This window comes from Felis catus, chromosome B4 (assembly GCF_018350175.1).
Source record: "Felis catus isolate Fca126 chromosome B4, F.catus_Fca126_mat1.0, whole genome shotgun sequence".
In the NCBI taxonomy this organism is placed as follows: Eukaryota; Metazoa; Chordata; class Mammalia; order Carnivora; family Felidae; genus Felis; species Felis catus.
The window spans coordinates 123,827,108-123,852,572 of record NC_058374.1 but is presented as its reverse complement, the minus strand read 5'-3'; the positions used below and the strand labels follow the sequence as shown (position 1 = coordinate 123,852,572).

Sequence of the window (25,465 nt, the reverse complement as noted above, 5' to 3'; positions counted from 1 at the left end):
AGCTGAAGTCAGACACTTAACCAACTGAGCCAGTCAGGCGCCCCCTTTTTCCCCCCGTTTTAATCTTTGCTATAATCTTTTTATTTTCTTGGTTCTGCTAGCTTTCAGTTCAGTTTGTTCTTTTTCTAGTTCTTATGGTGTCAGGTTTGGTTGTTAATTTGAGACCTTTCTTTTTTTCCAATGTAAATTTGTATGGCTGTGAATTTCCCTCTTAGCACCGCACTTGCTGCATCACATAAGTTTTGGTGTGTCGTGTGTGCATTTGCATTTACATTTGTCATAAGATATTTTCTCATTTCCCTTGTGATTTCTTCTTTGACTCATTGGTTGTTTCAGAGGGTGAACTTCTATGTTTTTCCTTCTGTTGTTGGTTTCTAGCTTCGTTCTGTGTGATCAGAAGAGATGCTTTGTGTGATTTCAAAATGTATTACGACTTGTTGTAGGGTCTAACATAAGGTCTGTCCTGGAGGCTGTTTCATGTGCACTATGAGAAAAATGTGCATTCTGCTTTTGTTGGGTGGCATGTTCTGCGTCTGCCTGGTAGGTCTTTTTAATCTTTTCACTTCCAACCTATGTGTGTCCTTAGGTCTAAAATGAGTCTCTCGGAGGGACGCCTGGCTGGCTTAGTGGGCTCTGCGACTCTTGATCTCAGGGTTGTAGATTTGAACCCCATGTTGTGTATGGAGATTACTTAAAAATACGATCTTTAAAAAAAAATATGGAGTGCCTGGGTGACTCAGCCAGTTAAGCATCTGACTCTTGATTTCAGTTCAGGTCTTGATCTCATGGTTTGTGGGTTCAAGCCCTGCATTGGGCTCTGTGCTGACAGAACAGAGCCTGCTTGGGGTTCTGTGTCTCCCTCTCTCTCTGCCCCTTTCCCATTCATGCTTGATCGCATGCATGCGGGCTCTCTTTCAAAATAATTAAAGTTAAAATTTTTTTTTTTAAAAATGAGTCTCTTGGAGACAGCATATAGTTGGATCTCATGCCAGAGTTTGAAAACCGCTGTTACAAAGTGATGAGATCAATTCATTACCTAAAAAATGTCAGAAATTATGTGAGCAATGAACATTACCCTTCAAGGGAGTCACCTTGTGAATGTGGGTACTTCTAACGTTGCTGCTGGTTTTCAAAACACATTTGGGTGCCCCTTTTGGGATAGATTTGAAAACCAGGTTGAGGCACAGAAGAAAATTAGTTTTATTATTATTAATGTATTATCATGTGCTTTAGTCTTAGGAATATTCCAGATGACTTTTTACCTATTTTCAGAAGTAAAAGCTACCTTCAAAAGTTTGCCACAGTTGGCAATATTTAAAAGGTTGTGCCAGGGGCACCTGGGTGGCTCAGTCGGTTCAGCGTCCGACTTTGGCTCAGGTCATGATCTCGAGGTTTGTGGGTTCGAGTCCCATGTCGGGCTTTGTGCTGACAGCTCAGAGCCTGGAGGCTGCTTCAGATTCTGTGTCTCCCTCTCTCTCTCTGCCCCTCCCCCACTCATATTCTATCTCTTTCTCTCAAAAATACACATTAAAAAAAATTAAAAAACAAAAAACAAAGGTGCTGTAGGTTTCCATGTATTCGAGGAGAAGGAGAAACATTGAAAGGTTTAAGGAAATTCAGTAGGTGAAGAGGCTGGTCATCCTTAGGACTTACAGAGTGGGGATTCTAGCTGTAGGTGAATAGCCAGCGAACTTTTAAAATTGTAAACCTGATACCACTTTACTCCCTAAAACCTCAAATCTTTCCTTTCTTCTTCAGAGTAAAAGCCTGATTTCCTCCTGTTTCCTACAAGACCCTGCTTGATCTGTCCTCCAGCCTACCTCTCTGAAGACATGACCTACCTCAGCCCTCTCTCCTACTCTGCCTTAGGCTCCCTGCCTTGCCATTCCTTAACAATTCTACCTCTACCCCCACCCCCAGCATGTTCCTGCCCCAGGGCCTTTGCACTTGCTGTCCCCCCCCCCCCCCCCCAGCTTGAATTTTTCTCCTCCTACATATTTGCATACTTTTTCTCCTTCCCTCGGGATCTCTGCTTGAAGGTCCCTTTATTGGCTTGGTATTCCTAACCACTTTGTATATATGCCATGGTAACTTTCTTCCTTCTTATTCTGCTTAATTTTTGATCATTGTCTTTATCACCACCTGCTTTTTTGCATTACTTGCTAATTTTTTGTCTGTATTTCCCATGAGGGCAGGGTTTTGTCTGTTTTTGTCATTGTTTTATCCTCAGTATCTAGAATAGGGCCTAGCAGTTGTGAGGATTGGATACATATTTGCCAAATGAGGGAATGAATGACCATTTAGTATGGTTGATTGTAGATCTAAGATCTTCCAGGATATGGCTGACGTCAGATATTCTGGCTTATTGTCAAATCATGAGATTACTGTATTTGGAATGAAAAATTTGACCATGTATGTGTGTGTTGTAGGATCATTCCGAGTCTGAGATTCTAGGATTCCCCCGAGCCCACAAGGCCTGATGCACAGTGGGTGATCCCCAGTGGTCTGTGGATGAATTCAACAGTCAGCATTTTGGTTGAGCCTCATTCTGCCCCTGACCTAATTGTTGTTTTACAGACCACAGTTAATGATCGGAGACCCTGTGTCTCTGCAGGGGCTGTGATTCACAGCAATTATTCCCAAAACAGAAATGGGTGTAATGGTCAGAGCCTGGGGCTGACTTGGTTTTAATTAAATGTAATTCATTGAATTCGGCTTGGTTAATAACTAACCATTACAATTGAAGAGTAGTTCAGTGAACACCTGTTGCATCTGGGAAAGGTAATGAAATGGTTTAAATTCTGTTGAGATGAGTTGACTTTTTTGTGATCTTTGCGATTAGGATTTGACCCTGAAGCATGGCTGGCGAACAGGTGCGATTATCCCGGAGTTAAGATCTGAGCTCAAAATCATGAACACGGAGCAGTACATTCAAACCATGACTTGGCTGCAGACCCTGACCGGGTTATTGGAGCAGATGCAGGTTTGGGATTTTTTTTTTTTTTTTCTCTCCTACTTTTTCCGTAAGTCTGAAGTTAGTCCATAAATCAGAGTTATTTCAGATATTTATTCATGGTTACATGAGGTGTAAGTCACCCTGCAGAATAACTCCTGGGTTGTTTTGCCCCTAAGAGAGTTTTACCAGTTTCCCTAAAGAGAACTTTAAAAATGCCTTACACATTCATTTGGAGAGAGAGCTTTATGGGGCCATGTAAACACAGGTGTCTCTGTAGAGTCCTCCTTCAGTGGAAATCCAAGTGTCCTCTCTTCCCCACTAAAGTTCTGTTGGGAGAGGTCCCATGGGATTGTGGGATTCGAGAACTTCTGCTAATGTTTGGGTCTAGTCCTGTTTCTGCCTTTAGCCTGCTGTGGACTACTCAGTTCTGGGCCTCAGTTTCCCTATCTGTAACGTGAAGGGTCCTGTGGAATGAATACATCAGGCTAGGCACCACAGCTGACTGGAGAGAGTCTCAAAGCAAAAGTTAAGGTCCCCGCATGCCGCCTCCATTTGGTTTTGAAGATAATACCTACAATTGGCTGGCTGGCTGGAGTTCAGTGGCCATTTTTTGCTTGCGTAAGCTATATAGCCAGGTTTGGACAGTTAGTGAGGAATGTTGTTTTCGGCGGTTTTCTGACCTGCTGCTGGGGACCCACTCCCAGTCTCCTGAAACGCCTCGCTTCCCGCTTGGTTCAGCCAGCTTATCCCGCAGCCGTCTCGGCACGCGTGCTGACTCTCTTAGGACAAGGAGCGTGGGTGCCCGCTCTCCTGGCTGACGCACCTGCAGCCTCTGGCCACGGCCTGTTGCCCGCAGCCCGCCAGCCCGCTGTGGAAACGGGCAGGGAACCGCCTCGCCAGCCAGCTGGCAGCCGGTGTGGCGGCAGCTGGTGGTGAGCTCAGGAGGAGCCACGAGGGCCGGTGGCTCCAGGGCGCACATAGTCCAGAGCGTGTGTCCTCGCACGTCCCGGGCCTTGTTTCCGTTGTGCTCTGGCTCCACCTGTTCTTGGCTCGTCTGTGGTGAGGACTCGTTCTGTTTCCCGTGCTCTGCTTGTCCCTGAGATGCTTTTCCAAAAATAAAAGCCATCGATTCTGGGCTAATGTGGCTTCAAGTCTGTGCATAGGTCACACAGTAATAATAGTTTACGTTTCGTATGTCAGACGTCGTGCTGAGTGCTTGTTCTACACACATTATTCATTGACGCCCCCAGCTGCCCTGTGCGGGTGGGTCTGCTTTTTCCACTTTAGACTAAGGACACTGGGTGTTTGACAGGTTAGGGCAACACATCTGAGGTCGTAAGATGGCAGAGCAAGAACTTGAACTCAGGCTTGTGTGATGCTCAAGTCCATGCCTTTGAGCACGGCGTGAACGTGCTTCCCTGCTCTTTGGTTTAGAGGTCTCAGGTGTGGCAAAGACTCTTTACCTCAGGCGCAGTCCCTCTGTGATGGTGGCAGCTGGGCGGACACACAGACACAATCTGCACATGGGTAGTGTCACTACATTTTAGCTTTGAGGGCAATTGTTTTGTTTTCTGCTCTCTGACCGATACAAAAAGTTTGATGATTAAGGAATGTGGATTTAAATTTTTTTAAATGTTTATTTATTTTTGAGAGAGAGAGAAAGAGAGAATGTGAGTAGGGGAGGGGCAGAGAGATGGAGACACGGAATCTGAAACAGGCTCCAGGCTCTGAGCTGTCAGCACACAGCCCGACGTGGGGCTTGAACTCACAAACCGCAAGATCATGACCTGAGCTGAAGTCGGATGCTTAACCGACTGAGCCGCGCAGGCACCCCTAAGGAATGTGTGTTTTAGAGAATGGAAGTGCTGAAAATATTCTGTGACCTTAGAAACATATAAGGTGTAAGGTTGAGGGAGGAAGAAAAGGGAATTACCATTCACATTGCCGACCCCATTTTATAGGAGGGGAATTTGAGGCTGAAAGATAAGTAACGTATGCTGAATTCCAAAGTTAGCGAACAGCAGAACCAAGCTATATAGGAATGTTCTAGAAACCACGTTCTAGAACTGTGTTCTAGATACTATGCTCTAGATACCATGTTCTAGATACCATATTCTAGACAGTGTTCTAGATGCTAAGGGCTTTATGTTCGTTTCTTTCTCAAAAGCACTCTTTGAAGTAGGCACTAACACCCCCATTTTATAGATGAAGAAGCCAAGGCACAGAGGAGAAAATAACTTGCTGAAGGGGTGGGGGGGTTGCTGGGACATAGCCGCAGGCAGTCTGGCTCTAGAGTCTTCACCTCGAACTGTCGCCTCACGCTCTGGCACTTTTGACAGCTTTCTGTCTGGTTACACTCACTGGAATATAGAGAAATACGGCAGGTAATTAAAAAAAAAAAATCCAAATGAATGTCATTTCTCACTGTTCTTCCTGTTCCCTTTCCACCCTGCCTGCTGCCCCCGTGTTCACCTGAAAAGCTAAATTATTCCAGTGATCCTGTGTCACATGTTTCTGGAAACTCCCCCGTGGGGTTTATTTTCAGAGACGTAGCACATTATTTGGACTATTTCCTGAAGAGAAAAATTTGTCGTCTGAGGCCGGGTTTGCTTTTTTTATTCGTGGAGCCAGCAGAGTGTGTCATTCGGAGCCAAGTCTGATGAATTAGATACAAGAGTATGATGTTGGTTTTAAGAAAGTGGCCGTTGGGGCGCCTGGGTGGCGCAGTCGGTTGGGCGTCCGACTTCAGCCAGGTCACGATCTCGCGGTCCGTGAGTTCGAGCCCCGCGTCAGGCTCTGGGCTGATGGCTCGGAGCCTGGAGCCTGTTTCCGATTCTGTGTCTCCCTCTCTCTCTGCCCCTCCCCCGTTCATGCTCTGTCTCTCTCTGTCCCCAAAATAAATAAACGTTGAAAAAAAAAAATTAAAAAAAAAAGAAAGTGGCCGTAAGGAATAAAGAGGGTTTTGTTAACTAGCCTTGAAGCGCAGCCCGGGATGGTGGGTTCATGGCGGCGGTGCTGGCCGACGGTGGTACAGAGTCTTCCCAGGTTATCACGTCACGACCACGTTTAGCTGAGGGGGCGGCAGACTTCCGCAAAGGGCCAGGTCAGTCAGTCTGGTGGGCTGTGTGGGCCAAGCGTTCTGTCACAGCTACTCAGTAGTGCTTACGGCACAGAAGCAGCCACGGGCAACGCCTGTGGTGGTGTCCCTGTGACATTGGTGGACCCTGCGATTTGACTTTCATGTCATTTTCATGCACGGTAACGTTGTTCTTCTTTTGATTCCTCACATCCCCAACCATTTAGAAAGGAACTTTTTCTTAAGCTCAGAAGCCGATAGAAAAAAGTGGTGATGGGCTGGATTTGTCCTCTTCTGGTAGAGGCCGTCGGGCTGGCGAGGTCGCAGTACCCTGCTCACACTGGGTGGGAGGACTGGTGCAGCAGATGTGGTCTCTAGATTGATTTCAAGTCTGCAGGGCCTGCCCTGGGATGGGGGCCCACCTGCAGGGCAACAGTGGCAGCTAGTGTCAAAAAAGAGAGTGTGGGTAGGTTAAGTTCGGTAATCCCCTCACCAGAGAGTTCTCCCCTCCTGCATGAATGGGCGGAGTAAGGGACCCTCCGGCGTAGGCAAGGACGTAGGTGCTAGTTTAGGGGCTGAGATGGGTGTGTGGGCAAAGGTGGGGGTGGGGGTTCCCTCTCAGATTGACTCCTCACTCTCTGTGCTGTCACTTTGTTTTGTCACTTTACCGAGGCGTGACCCCCACTGGGGCCTCTGTCTTGTCCTCTGTCGTATCTTCGGCACGTATGTAGCACAGTGCTGGGCACATAGTAGGTGCTGAATACATACGTGTACGTATGTGTTTGTTTGTGTGTACGTGTGTATAAAAATGTGTTGCGGTTCCCCACACATTTCACCTTTTCTGATCTAGTCACGTACCGTGTAGAGCCTGGATTCTATAGTGAGTAATGTTTTTTTATTATTAAAAAAATTTCTTTTCACGTTTATGTATTTATTTTGAGAGAGAGAGAGAGAGAGAGAGCACGAGCAGGGGAGGGGCAGACAGAGAGGGAGAGAGAGAATCCCAAGCAGGCTCTGCGCGGTTAGTACAGAGCCCGACATGGGTCTCTAACCCACGAACTGTGAGATCGTGACCTGAGCCAAAACCAAGAGACGCTTAACCGACTGAGCCACCCAGGTGCCCCTATAGTAATTTCTTGATTAAAATGTGAAAACTATGTTCACAGAACCCGTATCACCACCCCCAGAAGCGCTGGACCCGTCTTCCGGTGCCCCAGTAACGCACAGCCGGCCAGTGGCCATCCAGTGGTAGCTGCTTCCTGGTGGTATAGGCAGTGGTGTTGGGGAAAATATCCACATTACAGGCTCAGTGAACATGGGTTTTGTGTGAATGGCGGAGTCGCCTTAGCCGGTGACTGTTAGGCTGTTGAGCTGGGCAGATGCGATCAACAGAGTCTTGGCTCCCTCGTGAGCAGCAGATGGTTTGCTTGTTTGGTATTTTCCTCCGGGTTCCAGGGCTGCCCCTGGGATCATGGATCGCAGGGAGCCCCACCTGTCCCCTGCCATCACGCGCACTTCTGACCCTGGCACGCGTGTTTGTGTTTAGCCCCAAGAGCCTCGGAGAGAGACTTGTGAGATTCCGTTTGTGAGGTTGTGGGCAGTTGTCGCTTTTCTTTTTTGCCTTTTGCTCACATTTCAGCCCAACCAGAAAATTCCGTGTTTTCCGTCTGGTTGAGGTACTCTACCTTCTTGTCTTTTACAAAACGAGTATTTATTTTCTCTTGAACCCTTTGTTTTTTTTAAGTTTATCTTTTTGTTGTGAGAGAGAGAGTGAGTGAGAGTACTAGTGGAGGAGGGGGAGAGAGAGAGGGAGATGGAATCCCAAGCAGGCTCCGTACTGTCAGCACAGAGCCTGATGCAGGGCTTGAACTCATGAATTTTGAGAACATGACCTGAGCTGAAATCAAGAGGCGGATGCTTAACCAACTGAGCCACCCAGGCATCCCTCTCTTGAACGCGTTAAAAGATCATATAATATTCAGGAAAGACATTAAAACCATTTATAACCCTATTTTCCTTGCACAGATTGAAGAAAAACTTCCATGTTAGTTTCCAAATATATGCACATACTTTGACACGCTTGCAATTAGCGATGTGCCGTTAGACCTGCTGAAATGATTTCCACTTAACTGCCATTTATATGTTTATATCTACATGTAATATACGTAATAGGTGGTGTGTATTAAGTATGTTTATATATGCGATACATATGTGTAGCGGATACATGGCACACACATAACATGCACACATATTTTATGGCCTTCACCATACTTCAGTAGCTCCAGTTTAATAGGGGCCTTATTTAATAGGCTCATAATGTTCCATCTCGATTTGTCAAACCACGTTTCTAATGTTGCTTAGAAACTTTTGTTCTGGTGAAGAAGGCAGGACTGCAACTGCGAAGCTGAAAATGTGTTACTTCACGCAAGCGCCTGTGTGTTTGCCCTCAGGGAGTGAAATTCTTCCAAGGGAAGCTGCCCATTAAAAACCTCTCATAACCCACTGAGCTTATTTGCGGCCACAGCATCCTCGGTAATTAGCTTGTGTCCCGTCCTGCAGGTTCACAGAGATGCTGAGTCACAGCTGGTTTTGCAGGAGTGGAAAAAGGAAAGAAAGGAGATGAGGTAAGAGGGGCCTGCTTCGAATGCGAGTCTGCCACCCGCCTGCACCCTGCGCGGGCCACACACCTTTCCCAGGGCCGACCCGAGGAATCCGTCCTTTCCTAGCTGCCGGGTAGGAATGTGCCCCCTTTGTCCCGGAACTAGCGGTGTCCGCCCTTCGTGAGGGACATGTGACATCTGCTTGAGGCAGCAGTGACCTTCCTTCCACCTCCTGCCCTTGCCTCCGCAGGCCGGGCTTGAAGGAGCTCTTCCTTCCCATCCGTCTTCCCGGCCGGCTTGACTCGTCCATTTAGGCAGCTGGTGGCCCCGAGGTCGGTCACGCCGGCAGCACGGCGTGCCTCCTGGGACAGCATAGAGGCCGGGCTCTGAACCACGGCGAGGGCTCCTACAGCCCGGCGCCCACTGGTAACCGGGAATGTGCCAGCACTCAGTGTCAGAATGTTTATTGGTGAGGCAGGCCCGCCTGCCGTCTGCAAAGTTTGGCGGGTGGGCATCTCTGGGAACAGTCGTCGGACAGAGACCCGTGGACGGTCGTGCCTGCCTTAGAAGGATGCCGTGTGTGCGGACACTGTTTACTGGGAGGAACGGTCACTGCCCGGGCTCTGGCCTCTGAGCAAGGGCCAGCCTGATTGGGGGGGCAGCGTGCAGAGGGGACAGGATCCTCCCTTGGGGCTGCAGAGGCCACAGCCATATTGAATTCAGTCCTTCCTCCACCCTCTTGGCGGAGGTGTTGGCTGCCCGGGGCTCATTCTGCCTTGATTCTTTATCTAATGTTGGTCTAAAAGTGCTGCCTGAGAGGGTGAGGGGAGGCGGGGAGGCCTGTTGTGTGATTGAACCTCGGGGCCCGCGACCCAAAGGCCAGACCAGGACTCTCAGGTTGTCAGATGAAGGAGCTGCTTCCCCATCACATTCGGTTTTGGATTTAAGTCTCCAGCAACCTCACACCTTAATGAGGTGTTTTCACCAAAAGTGTAAAAACCATTTATGTTGTTCTGTTTGCAGACCTAAAGGAGTTTGTGAAATTTTCTACTCTGGTTGTCACAGCATCTGCTGTCACCATATACTGTACAGGTGGCTGCTACCAGCTAGTGGCTTTTGTCACACAGCGTGTACGCAGTTATGTCTTCTGCTGTGTTTGTAACTGATTTATTAACAGTCAAGTGGTATTTATCTACTTTGGGGGACTGTTCTGTGTGTAGGGGTCCCAGCCAGCAGACGGTGTGCCTATCCCGTGTGTGTGTGTGTGTGTGTGTGTGTGTGTGTGTGTGTGTGCGTGTGTGTGCGCGCGCGCGATGGGGTGTTGATTTCCACACAGATGCATGGCTGCAGGGCCTTAGAGCCTGGGGCGGGTGAGCGGCCTTGCAAAATGCCGTCACCTGGGCTGCAAGGAGGCGGTGAGGCGCTTGGAGCGGTGTAACGGATGATGGAGATTTATTTACGTCACTACAACATAAGCCTTAACTTCTCAGACATCGAAGTACTTTGGAGTTTCTCATCTGGCTTTAGTTGTCTTACCTTACTCAGTTCTCACTGTAACCATTTCGAAAGGGGGTCTGGATCCCATTCCATAGAGGAGGGAAGTTTGGACATGAGAGCATTCTGCATCTGCCCGCATGCCCCTCTCCTGCCTCCTTTGTTTTGGTTTGGAAAACATAATGGGTATGTTTAGAGGGTCATCCACGTGTTCTCTGGCTGGCCTGACTGGGAAATGTGACCACAGTCATTTTGATGAGTGGATGGACACAGTTTTCCTGATGAGGGGTGGGGGCTGCCCTAGGCCAGTTTTCCCCTCAAGTGAGTCCTATGAAAATAAAAGGGGGATTTTTGTTTTTGTCTTTTTGTTGTTGTTGTTTTTTTCAATATATGAAATTTATTGTCAAATTGGTTTCCATACAACACCCAGTGCTCATCCCAAAAGGTGCCCTCCTCAATACCCATCACCCACCCCCCCACCCCCCATCAACCCTCAGTTTGTTCTGTGTGTTTTTTTTTTAACGTTTATTTATTTTTGAGACAGAGAGAGACAGAGCATGAACGGGGGAGGGTCAGAGAGAGGGAGACACAGAATCTGAAACAGGCTCCAGGCTCTGAGCTGTCAGCAAAGAGCCCGACATGGGGCTCGAACTCACGGACTGTGAGATCATGACCTGAGCCGAAGTCGGCCGCTTAACCGACTGAGCCACCCAGGCGCCCCTGTTTGTTCTGTTTTTAAGAGTCTCTTATGCTTTGGCTCTGTCTCCCACTCTAACCTTTTTTTTTTCCTTCCCCTCCCCCATGGGTTTCTGTTAAGTTTCTCAGGATCTACATAAGAGTGAAAACATATGGTATCTGTCTTTCTCTGTATGGCTTATTTCATTTAGCATCACACTCTCCAGTTCCATCCACGTAGCTACAAAGGGCCATATTTCATTCTTTCTCATTGCCACGTAGTAACTCCATTGTGTATATAAACCACAATTTCTTTATCCATTCATCAGTTGATGGACATTTAGGCTCTTTCCACAATTTGGCTATTGTTGAGAGTGCTGCTATAAACATTGGGGTACAAGTGCCCCTATGCATCAGTACTCCTGTATCCCTTGGGTAAATTCCTAGCAGTGCTATTGCTGGGTCATAGGGTAGGTCTATTTTTAATTTTCTGAGGAACCTCCATACTGCTTTCCAGAGCGGCTGCACCAGTTTGCATTCCCACCAACAGTGCAAGAGGGTTCCCGTTTCTCCACATCCTCTCCAGCATCTATAGTCTCCTGATTTGTTCATTTTGGCCACTCTGACTGGCGTGAGGTGATATCTGAGTGTGGTTTTGATTTGCATTTCCCTGATGAGGAGCGGCGTTGAGCATCTTTTCATGTGCCTGTTGGCCATCCGGATATCTTCTTTAGAGAAGTGTCTATTCATGTTTTCTGCCCATTTCTTCACTGGGTTATTTGTTTTTCGGGTGTGGAGTTTGGTGAGCTCTTTATAGATTTTGGATACTAGCCCTTTGTCCGATATGTCATTTGCAAATATCTTTTCCCATTCCATCGGTTGCCTTTTAGTTTTGTTGGTTGTTTCCTTTGCTGTGCAGAAGCTTTTTATCTTCATAAGGTCCCAGTAGTTCATTTTTGCTTTTAATTCCCTTGCCTTTGGGGACGTGTCAAATAAGACATTGCTACGGCTGAGGTCAGAGAGGTCTTTTCCTGCTTTCTCCTCTAGGGTTTTGATGGTTTCCTGTCTCACATTCAGGTCCTTTATCCATTTTGAGTTTATTTTTGTGAATGGTGTGAGAAAGTGGTCTAGTTTCAACCTGCTGCATGTTGCTGTCCAGTTCTCCCAGCACCATTTGTTAAAGAGACTGTCTTTTTTCCATTGGATGTTCTTTACTGCTTTGTCAAAGATGAGTTGGCCATATGTTTGTGGGTCTAGTTCTGGGGTTTCTATTCTATTCCATTGGTCTATGTGTCTGTTTTTGTGCCAATACCATGCTGTCTTGATGATGACAGCTTTGTAGTAGAGGCTAAAGTCTGGGATTGTGATGCCTCCTGCTTTGGTCTTCTTCAAAATTACTTTGGCTGTTTGGGGCCTTTTGTGGTTCCATATGAATTTTAGGATTGTTTGTTAGATCTAGTTTTGAGAAGAATGCTGGTGCAATTTTGATTGGGATTGCATTGAATGTGTAGATAGCTTTGGGTAGTATTGACATTTTGACAATATTTATCCTTCCAATCCATGAGCACGAAATGTTTTTCCATTTCTTTATATCGTCTTCAATTTCCTTCATAAGCTTTCTATAATTTTCAGCATACAGATCTTGTACATCTTTGGTTAGATGTATCCCTAGGTATTTTATGCTTCTTGGTGCACTTGTGAATGGGATCAGTTTATTTGTCTTTCTGTTGCTTCATTATTAGTGTATAAGAATGCAACTGATTTCTGGACATTGATTTTGTATCCTGCAACTTTGCTAAATTCATGTATCAGTTCTAGCAGACTTTTGGTGGAGTCTATCGGATTTTCCATGTATAATATCATGTCATCTGCAAAAAGTGAAAACTTCATCTTTGCCAATTTTGATGCCTTTGATTTCCTTTTGTTGTCTGATTGCTGATGCTAGAACTTCCAACACTATGTTAAACAACAGCAGTGAGAGTGGACATCCCTGTCGTGTTCCTGATCTCAGGGAGAAAGCTCTCGGTTTTTCCCCATTGAGGATGATGTTAGCTGTGGGCTTTTCATAAATGGCTTTTATGATCTTTAAGTATGTTCCTTCTATTCCGACTTTCTCGAGGGTTTTTATTAAGAAAGGTTGCTGAGTTTTGTCAAAGGTCTTTTCTGCATCGATTGACAGGATCATACGGTTCTTATCTTTTCTTTTATTAATGTGATGTATCACGTTGATTGATTTGCGAATGTTGAACCAGCCCTGCATCCCAGGAATGAATCCCACTTGATCATGGTGAATAATTCTTTTTATATGCTCTTGCATTTGATTTGCTAGTATCTTGTTGAGAATATTTCCATCCATATTCATCAAGGATATTGACCTATAGTTCTGTTTTTTTGCTGGGTCTCTGTCTGGTTTGGGAATCAAAGTAATGCTGGCTTCATAGAATTAGTCTGGAAGTTTTCCTTCCCTTTCTATTTCTTGGAATAGCTTGAGAAGGATAGGTATTATCTCTGCTTTAAACGTCTGGTAGAACTCGAAAGGGGGATTTTGATTTCAGTAACTTAAAAAGAGACTCTTCTGAATTGTTCTGTCTGGCTTTGCTCTTTTCTTGCTTCTTCAGAGAAATGACCAAAAATTTCTTCAACACCCAGTTCGGAAGCTTGTTCCGCACAGACCAGAATCCCACCTACTTCCTGAGGCGCCTGTCCCGCTTTGCTGACATCTACATGGCGTCTCTCAGCTGCCTCCTGAACTACGACGTCAGCCACACGTTCTACCCCCGGCGGACTCCGCTGCAGCACGAGCTGCCCGCCTGGTCGGACCGGGCCCCCGCCCTCAGACCCCCGCTCCTGCAGGAGGCCCAGGCCGAGTAAGCGGGGCCCGCCCGCGGAAGAGGCCGGAAGCCGACCCCCGGCCGGCTGGACGTGTGCGGTCGACTCGTGTGCAAATGAGTGTCGCTTTCGGCCAAGACACAGATACCTTTTGATATTTATTTGGTACCTTTGGGAGACTCCTCCCCGAGTTGTCGGGACAGACGCCGGCAGCCCGGCCTCTGCGTTTCCCGTACCGGTTGGCTTCAGGGCAGGCCGGGTGTTGAAATTGTGATTGGCCGTCGTGTTTACCAAGGTCCCGGCCCGGGCGTCCTTTTTCCGGGCCCCGTGAGACCTCTCGATGCCGGTCTCCGTTCCAGCGGCGGAAGTGCCGAAACCGTTCTTGCCTCTTCGTGGGCGAGGGGCCGAACGTTCACAGGCAGCGCTCCGGGAGCCGGAGGGGACCGCAAGCCGCTCGCCGCAGGCTCCACAGTAGCCTCGCACGGCGGCACGGGGCGTAGACGGTCCCCAAGCCGCGGCCGACTCCCCGGGCCCGCGGCGCTGGGGCTTCGGCCTCCTGGCCCCTCGCTCGAAGGGAGACTCGGCCTCCCTGGGACGTCTTCTGTGAAAGAACAAGAGGAGGCGCGGGTCCCCCGACCCTCTCTTGGCCTCCCCTCGCTTGGCCTCCGTGTCCGCTCGCTGTGCCCGCCCCCTGCCGGGGAAGCCGCGCGGTGCCACGTGGCGTGGGCGGTTCACTGCTTCCCCCGGCAGGGGAAGAGGGGGAGAGGAGCTTCCGGTTTACTCCCCGGCCTGCAGAACAGACGGCGTGCGGTCCGGCCGCGAGCGCCCGCGGGATTTGTGATGGGCCTGGCGGGAGTTCGTCACCCCTGAAAACGCCACCCCAGCGTTGGTTTGCTGCGCCCGTCGGCGGGCAGAAAGTGGCACAGGCGAAGAAATGTCCTTGTGATGAAATGCCCCGCCGGGACCCCTGCTGGGTTGTCGGAATCTTGTCAAAACACACGCGTTAACCAGCAGGTGGGGAGGAGGCGGCCCTGTCACCGCGTAGCCCTCGCGGTCCCTCCCTGCCATGTTTGTGTGGCTATTTTGGGAGCGTGGGTGGCTTTCTTTAGGCGGCTGTGCTGAGGGTGGGAGAGGGTAAGGGCCTGGCAGCCCGGAGGCGGCCGAGGCGCAGCCCCGCTCGCCCTCGCCGATTGTCTCGTTGCTTTCAAGGCCACGCGCGTGACTCTCGTGCTTTACCCTGCAGCATGGCAGGTCCACGGAAGGGGGGCTTGCGGAGAGCGCTCGCCGTGTCCGCGGTTTTAGTGTGGCAAATGTATCAGAACCAGGGGTTGATGAAATGCTAGCTTCATCAGAAATTAAACGAGTTCCCTGACATCCTTTGCGATGCCCTTTGCGATGCCCTTTAGACCCAGTGGACCCGATTTGGCCCCCTTTGTTACTTGTAAATTTTTGTTATAAACACAGTATTCCATTCTTTTATTGGGAATGGGGTAGGCATTTTGTCTGCTGTGTGTTAGCTCCTATGTGTTTTGAGCATCAGAGGGTATTGGAGACGGGCATTTAATGGGCACAGGTGGATGCCCAGAACTGCTTGGTGTTAGGGTCTTCAGTGGACGAGCTGGTGCTGTTGGCCTTAGAGTTTCTGCTTGGAGAAGCTGAGCGAGGAAGCAAAAAAGGCTTTTCTTACTTTTGATCTAATCAGGTAGTCAGGGGATGTTAGGTGCCCATTGCATTGTGTTTTGTTTCCTCGAGAATGAAGTAGAGATATTTTTAAAACTGTCTTTTACGGATAGCTAGGTTAGGTGACGCACGCCTTAGGGGAGAACATTTTCTCGGGGTGAATAGTGAATTTTACAATATATTACCAATTAAGATTTCAGTCTCTGGGCCCTTGGACATGGCGGGATTGAGATCTGGCGTGTGTAGCAGAAGCCTGGCATCTGTCTCAGCAGGTCCCACACTTGGCGGACGGCGCCCACGCCAGGGCCAGCAGCCTGGGTCAGGACAGCCGTTTCCACGGCAAGGACAGACACGGGCATTCTCGTGTGTGCTCAGGGTGGATTGTAACCTTTCCTTCTTGGGACTCTGTTGGGACTTGGCCCGCTGCGCTGGGCGTCACGTTCTCCCCAGTTCTCTGTTGTGCACACTGATGAAAGCATATTGGTACAAGCGAAGCGAGTCTCCTTTCTACCATTAAAAAAAAAAAAAATCAGTTTGGAAAGTGAACACAATTAAATTGGTCTGCACATTGAAAAATAGCTTTGGTACCCACAGCAGACTGCCCTGGCGGGGGCCTGCACGGCTGGCGTTGCAGCTGTTTATGGATGAAACTCGGCTTTTCAGGTGTCTTAGGAGTTTGGCTCAGGGCTCCCTCTTTCCTCCTCATACAGCCTCTTTTTTCTTCTTTCTCTCTCTTTTCCTTCAGCTCCACTTCCTGCCATCACCGTTAATGCGATGTAACATAAACCACCTGTTACTGATTCAGTCCCATCTTAGACCAAATTACTAGTTGTGTGAATGTATTGGCCCTCTTAATTATCGCAGAAGAGAAATGAGAAGTAATCTTCCCTCCTAGCTAATTGAGCTTTGGGTGAACTAAACGGCTTTTCCTCTCTCTTCCTCCCAAAGGCCTTTTAAGCAGTAGAGTGTGCTAAATATTGGACTTGATTCCCTCTGCTGAAGGCTCATTTGCTGCCAACGACCCACTCGGGGGCTCTTTTCCAGAATGCTCTAAGACTAAACTTGGCTGGAGGCAGGGTTCCTTGATTGCTCTATTCAACTACTGGGGAGTCTGTGTTTTGCCCTCTTAATACTAATTTCCTTTCGTACCAATTTTCTTTTTTTTCTTCCTTTTTTTTTTTTTTTTTTTTTTGCATTAGCATTTGGGAGCCTGGCTCCAAGTTTAGCTAACCTTTAACACCCTGGCGGATTAAAGAAAGGGAGTGAAGTTTCTCTGATGCAGGATTCAGCGAGCCTTGCCCGTAAAGAGCCAGATAGGAAGCACTGGCGGCTTTGCCGGCGATTTTCTGTGGCCACTGCTCTAGGGACGGGCACACCGTGTGCCATCACCACCTGATGTACAAAAACTGCTGCAGGCTAGACTTGGCTCCCCAGCCGGAGTTTGCTGCCCCCCCCCCGCCCCCGCCCCCGCCCCCGCCCCCGCGCGAGAGGCTTGTGGCGGTGGCTCCGGCAAGCTCACCTCCCTAAGAGCACGCAGGGGAACGAGGTCAGAGCTGCGTGCGGCCGCTGGAGAGATGCTCTGGAGGCGAGCGCGCCGCGGTCCCCTAAGCGGCTCCCCGGGCACATGCACGCCAGTGGCCAGCGTTTGCGGCACGCAGCGTGACCGTTGCGGGGTGGAACTGGACGGGCCGGCGCTCGCCGACTGTCCTTCGTTGCGCCGACCTGTGGTGGTGCTCGCGGACGCGATGGGCGTGGCTGCCCAGAACACCCTTCCCAACCGCAGGACTCCCCCCTCCGGCCGCCGGGTGAGCCGCTTACCATCCTCAGCTGGTGGCTGCCCTCCAGAAAAAGCCCTGCCTCGGACCAAGTCCTGCCTCCTTCCTGGAGCAGCCGGCTCCTGCCCTGCCAGCCCCGCTTCCTTCCCTTCTCGTTCCTTCTCCTCCGTTTCCGGGTGTCGATCCCAAGAACACTCCCCCCACACTCTTCCTGCATGTGAACTCCATCTGGGCGTCTGCTTCCCCGGGGACCCACCCCGCTACAGCACTTCTGTACTTTGTACTGCACGCTTGGACCCGGGCTGGGGAAACCGTGTTCTAGGTATTTAGCAGAATGACAGGTTGTGCCTGTAGGGTATCGGGCACGACAGATGCGAGCTAGGTAGACTTACTATTTATTCTGAATGTGAATTTGCTATTTATTCTAAATGTTGATTTTCTGTTACAGGATATTGAACTTAGTGCCAAATAAAAATTTGAATTATGTCGTCCAGTTCACTGTTAAGTCGTATGTTTTTGTGTGCTTTAGTGGCAAAGCCATATCAAATTTAACGTGCCCTAAAAAGAACATCCTGTTGAGGAGAGGAAGACGTGTGGGTCATTTCTCGCTCCTTTTGTCCCAGCACCCCAGCAAAGCACACTCGCTCGTTTTCAGAGCTTGAAGAATGTAGGTAAGGCACAGACAGAAAATTGGCATGAGCTTCAATATTTTTTTTTTAATTTTTTTTTTCAACGTTTATTTATTTTTGGGACAGAGAGAGACAGAGCATGAACGGGGGAGGGGCAGAGAGAGAGGGAGACACAGAATCGGAAACAGGCTCCAGGCTCTGAGCCATCAGCCCAGAGCCTGACGCGGGGCTCGAACTCACGGACCGCGAGATCGCTTAACCGACTGCGCCACCCAGGCGCCCCGATTGGCATGAGCTTCAGACTTACGCAGGCAGCAGAGAACCCCCCCTGGAGTCTCTGTTCCCTCTTGAGAGCAAGGAGAAGACAGTCATCCACGTGGTTGTCTGCAAATTACCAGGAAGGCTCAAACTTGGAAGCAATGTTTTGCGGGCAGATATTACCGAATAATACAAAATTAGGAGTGACTGCTATGAAGTCACATCACTACTGGGTTTTGGATAAATTTATAAATACTTCGAAGAGCTTATTTTTAAAAATTGTTTCTCTGTGTGTGTGTGTCCATGTGCGCATGTGTTTAACCACCTTATTTTCCTTGACCTCTCGATGTGCCGGGAACTGCGCCTCAGTCACTCCTCCCATGGGTAGCCTGCCGGTCTTCCTTTTTTAAAAAAAATTATTTTAGTGTTTATTTTTTTATTTAAAAAAAAATTTTTTTTTCAACATTTATTTTTGGGACAGAGAGAGACACAGCATGAATGGGGGAGGGGCAGAGAGAGAGGGAGACACAGAATCGGAAACAGGCTCCAGGCTCTGAGCCATCAGCCCAGAGCCTGACGCGGGGCTTGAACTCCCGGACCGCGAGATCGTGACCTGGCTGAAGTCGGACGCCTAACCGACTGCGCCACCCAGGCGCCCCTAGTGTTTATTTTTGAGATACAGAGTGGGAGTCGGGGAGGGGCAGAGAGAGAGGGAGGCACAGAATCCGAAGCAGGCTCCAGGCTCCGAGCTGTCAGCACAGAGCCTGATGCAGGGCTCAAACTCACGGACCATGAGATCATGACCTGAGCTGAAGTTGGACGCTTAACCAACTGAGCCACACAGGTGCCTGTGCTGGTTTTCCTTTTAATCGCTTGCCTTTTTGCACCTGTGATAGTGGTACTGGAGGACTCACCGGACAATCTGTGCCTCATTCGTTTTGGGGAGCGATCTAGAAATGTGGCATTGCTTTCATCATGGCGTGTTGTCCTAGAAGAGATGGTGAGCTACGCCTTTCCTGGAGTTGTGAAAAAATTTAAGACACGGGGCCAGCAGAATTTCTCACCTAACTCTGCAACACCTCTGATGACGTGGAACAGTTATTTGGGCCCTGAGGGCATCCGGAGAGCCTGAGGTCTGCTCAACCCAGGCTTTCACTTCTCTGTCCACAGTAGTGATTCCCAAACCTGGCCAGTCCTGCCCCCTAGCGAACATCTGGAAGTGTGTGGTGGGTTGTTTGCGGGGGAGGGGGTGCTTCCTTGTCACAGCGATGGGAGGGCCACTTCTGGTCTTTAAGGGCAGGGACCTGGCATAGCAGACATCCTGCATTGCTTGGGAGAGCTGTGCACAGTGAACAACCGTCCCAAGTTCCAGAACATTTCCATTACCCCAAAACTACTAATCCCATTCCTTCCTTCCCCCTGTCCCTGGCAATCACTAATCTATGAGTTTGCTTATTCTGGAAATTTCATATAGTGGAATCATACGACGTGTGGTCTGTTGTGTCTGCCTTCTTGGCATGGCATTTTCAGGTTTTATCCATGGTTTCGCATGCATCGGCAGTACTAATTTTCCTTTTAGGGTGGAATGATACATCACTGGATATACCACTGGTTATCCATAAGATGATGGACGTTTGGGTTGTTTCTCCTTTTTGGCTATTATGAATAATGCTACTATGAACATGACTATATAAGTTATTATATGGACATATATATATACTTGGGTATATACTTAGGAATTTCTGGGATTTCTGGATCACTATGTTTAAGTTTTTAAGGAGCTGCCAAACTTTTTCCAAGTGGCTCCGCCATTTTACATCTCCACCAGCAACGTACAGACCTTCTGATTTCTCCGCGTCCGTGCCAACACTTGCTATTAGCTGTCTTTTTGATTATCGCCCTCCTAGTGGGTGGAAGCGGTATCTCGTTGTGGTTATCACGTCTTCTTCAGCAAACAAGACAGAATTGAGAAAGAAGAACTTATAAGGCAGGTCTTGGCTAAATCGAAAGGCCCCGGTTAGGCCTAAAAGGTGGATTTTACCTTCAAAGTTTGACCCTTCCCGTGGCAAACTCTTTTTGTTTCCCCAAACACTGGTTTTGTTCCGTGACTTCGTTTCTGTTCCATAAACATTTATTGAGCACATGGCACGTACCAGACACTGGGCTAGGTGCCGACAACAAAGATGGAAGAGGCGGGTCCCTGCCTCTGGGAGCTTACACTCTAACAGGGAAAGGAGACAAAGGTCATAGTTAGTGTCGGGGAGGAGGCAGTGAAGTGCCACAGAGAGGTACAAAGGAAGGACAGCGGAGGGGCAAGTCCCCCGGGTTGGTGGGTGGACTTAACATGGCCCTTCACCCACAGAAACAAAGCGATCCTTCAGATTAACAAAGAGATGAGGTATTGCTTGAGTGCTTCATACTTTAAAACGTCAAGGGACCTTCCTTTCCGAAAGGCGACGTCCTGAGGATTCGCAGCTGACAGCCTCGAGGCGGCTCTGGCTGACGGGCCGCGGGGATGGCGGGCCGCCGCAGGTCTGGGCCCTCACAGCGCCCCCAGGGGGTCACTGCCGTCTGGCTGCTGGTCTTCAGCGTCCTGGAAAAGAGAGGGGTCTGAAACACGCCGGGCGCGGGACCTTCTGCTTGTCAAGTCTTTCCAGGTTGAACCTTCCCTCCGGCCACCGGTCTGAAGCCTTGAAGGGCTTCAGGACATACTACCCAAAATATGGCATCTTGGCATTTTTAATATCTTAAGCTGAAGGAATTTTTGAAAAAAACAGAAGCAGCAGGATGGTCACTCTGACCTTCCCCTCCTTGTCCCTCCCTCTTCCTCCTGTTCCAGGACAAAAGAAGACACTTATCACCAGAGACGAGGAATTTGGGGCCAGGAAATCTGCACAAACAACCTGGTTAAACTAACCCTTTATTTTCTAGTTTGCCTCACCGTTTACTACCCCAAGCCCAAACCCCTGTCTCGTCCATTCTTGTTTCTTTGTGTAAAAGATAGAAAAGTTTCCTGCTCTCGGCTGTCCGGAAGGCCCCCGCGTACATGTGAACTTTCAATAAAGTGTATATGCTTTTCTCCTGTGAATCTGTCCAGATTACTTTTCCCACCCAGTCAGGGACCCTAAGAGGTGGAGGAAAACTTCTGCCTTCCCTACAGCCTAAACAGTCCCTCTCCAAGTGCTCTGCCCACACGTCTGTGGTAGGGGGGTCGTTCACGTGGCCGTCTGTCTTGTGTCGGGAGGCGGGATGGTTGTTCTGGGGGCAGTCGCTGCTGCTTGAAGCTTGTGTGCCCTAGACAGGTCATTTCAATTCTGCTGTTTCCCCCTCATCTGTAAAGGGCCATAATAATATTTACCTCACAGGGAGGTATGAAGATTAACTTAGGTACTACCTTAAGGAAGGTATCAGCACCCTACAAAAGGTGGCTATTAATGGGATTACAAAACACTGCTTTCAGGGGCGCCTGCGTGGCTCAGTTGGTTAAACGTCTGACTTCGGCTCAGGTTATGGTCTCACAGTTCGTGACTTCAAGCCCTGCATTGGGCTCTGTGCTCATGGTGTGGAGTCTGCCTGGGATTCTCTCTGTCTTTGTCTCTGTCTCTGTCTCTCTCCAACTTGTACTTTCTCCTCTCTCAAAATAAAGAAACCTAAAAAAAAGTTAAAACCTTTCAGATGAAAAATTCTTGAGCATTTGATAGAGCCCACTCAGAAGCCCTATTCCAGAGGCAGCACCCAAGCCTCGTGCCGTCTGCGGCTCTGATTGGCACCGAAGTTTCGTTAATTAGCATAAGAGACGTGTTCCAGATGACTGGATTGGCTACAGATATTGTATAGGCACCCCACCTTGAATAGAAAAGGTAGGAGAGTGTAGAAGGTCACTTGTGGGAACGGCACCCTCAGCTTAGGACTTCTATTCCTGGAACTTTTTTTTGCCACCCGGTCTGATGAGAAAGGTTCATCTGACTCCTGCATTTGGGAGACCCTCTCTCCTGCCTCGGGAGAATCCTTCATGCCCGGGGCTGGCACCCTCAGAAGGGGACAAGCAGCTGAGAAGACGCGAAGAGCTTTGAATAAGGTGGATAACATTCCCCCCACCTCCCCTGCAGCTGTTTAAATGAGGCCGATTTCCACATGACAACGCTTACAGAAATAAACTACTAGTTGAGATATGCATAGCTGAACTTACCCTTTCAATTTGGATGGGGAAACTTTTACACAGGTTTGATTAGAAACACAAAATAGGATAAGATCTGGTTATCTTTCAATCTATCGCAATAAGAACACAAGATCTTTACGTTTGGTTCACTGCAGAAAAACAAAAACGTTGATTGTACTATACGAGCTTAAAAATGGGGCGATACATGGGGCGCCTGGGTGGCTTGGTTGGTTGAGCGTCCGACTTCAGCTCAGGTCATTATTTCACGGTCCGTGAGTTCGAGCCCCGCGTCGGGCTCTGTGCTGACAGCTCAGAGCCTGGAGCTTGTTTCGGATTCTGTGTCTCCCTCTCTCTCTGCCCCTCCCCTGTTCATGCTCTGTCTCTCTCTGTCTCAAAAATAAACGTTAAAAAAAATTAAAAAAAAAAAGGGGCGATACAGTATTTAATGTTTCAGCACCACCTTACAAGAATTCAACAACCATAACGTCTTGAGAGGAAGGGCGGCATATGTTCACGCGCAAAACAATCGCAGCAGCTCTCTGGCTGTGCTTCCTTTTTCATGAGGGTTCTAGACCAACAGCCCAGATTCAAGTTATTTCCTTCGGCCTGAGTGATGCCGTCAGCTCCGTCTGCGGAGGTACATACTAGCTGCCAATTCTTATCTTTATATGAAAAGAAGCGTTAAATGTTATTACTAGCTTCTCCCTCCAGGCCCAGTAATAGATGACAGGTAGGATGTGCCTTCCACATTCAGTGAATCAGGTACCTTGCCATGGGCTCCCTCTGGGTTGAAGTCAGTGGGGCCCCAGCTAAGCTCAGAGACCACTAACTAGAAAGAAACGAATGGTTATTTCCTGGAATACCAGAGCAGAACACGCCCCTCTAGATATAAAAGAGCTGATCAAAGTGAGATAGGGCAAGTGAAGGACTCCATAAAAATCTGCTTTTGCTCCTTTCCCGCGTCTCTTCTTGCTAGGACCTGCACCCCCACCCTGCTCCACACGTGCCTCGGAAGGCAAATCCCTTATGACCTCCCTGTCAGGCGCAGGAGTTCATGATTTCTCTAGAACAGATAACATCTAAAGTGAGAATGACTGGAGTAAGCCATCATAGGCTTATTCCAGACCACCTGATCTAGACACCTCTACGCCAAGGCCCTCTGGCTCCAAGGACTAACACCTGGACCCTCGTCTCTGTTCTGGCTGTTTCCCGGAAGCCTGAGAGGACGTGTACACCAGACCGCCATCCTCCGTAAAAAACCCCAGACCCAGAACAAAGACCAGACTGACGCTCCTTTCCTGTCATGGCCTCCCGGGCGCTCCGTCTGCATCTGCTCTCTCTGTACGTTCAATAAACTCTGCTCTCACTTCCTGCTGGCTCGCATTTGATTTCCAGGACCAAGGAGCCTCTGGGCTGGTCCCGTGGGACCCGGCCCGCTGGCATCCAAAGGAACATAGCTCCGAAGGCAAGAAGCAGCCCTGACAATGGGCAGAAACCTTTTGTTGACAATGTAAATAGGTTTATTTAAAAACATTTTTTTTAATGTTTATTTATTTTTGAGACGCAGAGAGAGACATGGCATGAGTGGGGGAGGGGCAGAGAGAGAGGGAGACACAGAATCCAAAGCAGGCTCCAGGCTCCGAGCTGTTAACACAGAGCCGGACGCGGGGCTCGAACTCGTGCACTGTGCGATCATGACCTGAGCTGAAGTCAGACGGTCAGCCAACTGAGCCACCCAGGTGCCCCTAAAAACATTTTTTAAAGTAGGTTCCATGCCTAGCATGGGGCTTGAACTCACGACCCTGAGATCAAGAGTCACATGCTTGGGGCAGCTGGGTAGCTCGGTTGGCTGAGTGTCCAACTTCAGCTCAGGTCTTGATCTCAGGGTTCATGAGTTTGATTCCTGCATTGGGCTCGCTGATGTCAGCACATAGCCCGCTTCAGATCTTCTGTCCCCTTCTCTCTCTGTCCCTCCCCCACTTGCGTTCCCTCTCTCAAAAATAAATAAAACATTAAAAAAAAAAAAGTCGCATGCTCTATCAACTGAGGCACCCAGGCACCCCAACAATTTAAATATAAGTTTAAAGCATAACATGAGAAAGAAAAAAACCCTTTTTCGGGCCTGAGTCTTATTTTGCACAGGCTCCCTCACAAATGTGTGTGGCAGAATGAAGGTCAGGATTTGTGCATGTAACGTGTCACTTCTCACCTGGTCAGGAGGTTGGGGGTGGGCAACCTCTGGTTCTCCCTGATTACCTCTAACTGTTGGAGACTTCAGTCCCCCTGAGAGAACTCGGGGACACTGAACAGCCAGCATGGCTTCAGTCAACTTGCAACACTGGCTTTTTTAGGCTCGTTGCCCCAAGAATGTCCTAGAAATGTGCTTTTCTTGGTGCAAAGCTTTCCACTTGGATTTGCTGAAAGACATCATTTACCCACAACTGACTCTGGTTCTAGGTAAAGAAGCAAACTCACCATGAAGGGGTCGCAGGAAGGTTCTGGGGGAGCAGAGGGAGTGCTCTCATACAAGGGGTTCGGTATATTCTCAGGCTGCTGCTTCCCAAGAGCTGCAACGTTGATATCCTCTTCGGACTGCTCAGAAAGACATGCAGAGGCTAGAGCCAAGATGTGCCCAGGCAGGAACGGCTCATTCAGGCCGGCAGGAAAAGCCAGCCATGCCCCACCTCCCCCTCTGGGAGCCTTGTCTTTGTAACAGTCCTCGACCGGGACCAACATGCACCACTCAGAAATGTTCAGCGCAGTGACTCAATCTGTCCGTCCAGGTGTGACCACCACCCAAATCAGTGTGTAGGGTGTTTCCCATCCCCTCCCCCTTCTCCAGGAAGTGTCCTCACGCCTGTGCCTGCCAGTACCCAATCCCAGCCAGGGTAACTGCTATTCCGACTTTCATCACCCTGAAGTGGTTTTCCCTGTCCTTGAACTTGACATAAAAGGGCTCATACAGCATGCACACTGTTGGTAAAAGTGCTGGAGCTTATTAATAGGCAGGTGACCTGCTATGAGGAACCGGCCTGCCACCGGGGTTCTGCGCCGTCTTTACCAGGCGGGTGTGGGGGCAGCCGGGGCACAGGGTGGTCCGGGCGGGGGCAGAAGGCACATGAGGGAAGGTGCTCAGCCGTGGGGCCGCTGCCAAGCCCAGTCCCCAGAGTTATCCCCTGCTCAGCCAAGACCCGCTGACCCACATTGGGCCCAGCAGTTCAAAACGGGGTGACATCTGAGGCTGGCTGCACCGTGGGGCCTGACCGTGCAGGTCCCAACCCTGTCCTCCACCCCCGGAGTCAGCCGGCCTTGAAGCCCCCACCGATCACAGTGG

General features: G+C 49.2%; 2 protein-coding genes across 7 annotated transcripts in view; one reads left to right on the top strand and one right to left on the bottom strand.

Annotated features, from left to right (window-relative positions):
• Window positions 1-25,465, top strand: part of NT5DC3 (5'-nucleotidase domain containing 3) — an 89,062-nt gene that overhangs the window by 47,265 nt on the left and 16,332 nt on the right. The window contains exons 12-14 of one of the 3 annotated variants that reach the window (XM_045062247.1): window positions 2,843-2,983; window positions 8,592-8,656; window positions 20,812-21,450. In XM_045062247.1, coding sequence (XP_044918182.1) covers window positions 2,843-2,983; window positions 8,592-8,656; window positions 20,812-21,100 — 495 coding nt within the window. In that variant the 3' untranslated portion in view covers window positions 21,101-21,450. Of the gene's footprint in view, window positions 1-2,842; window positions 2,984-8,591; window positions 8,657-13,419; window positions 17,579-20,811; window positions 21,451-25,465 lie in introns of those variants that run through there. The other 2 variants (XM_011284289.4, XM_023257377.2) reach the window with 2 other exon arrangements.
• STAB2 (stabilin 2) overlaps window positions 20,082-25,465 on the bottom strand; it is a 166,475-nt gene continuing 161,091 nt past the window's right edge. For all 4 annotated transcript variants that reach the window (XM_023257375.2, XM_023257376.2, XM_011284182.4 and 1 more), the window contains 2 exons: window positions 24,607-24,723; window positions 20,082-20,565 (listed from right to left, as the gene is read on the bottom strand). In XM_023257375.2, the coding sequence (XP_023113143.2) occupies window positions 20,515-20,565; window positions 24,607-24,723 (168 nt within the window). In that variant the 3' untranslated portion in view covers window positions 20,082-20,514. The remainder of the gene's footprint in view (window positions 20,566-24,606; window positions 24,724-25,465) is intronic.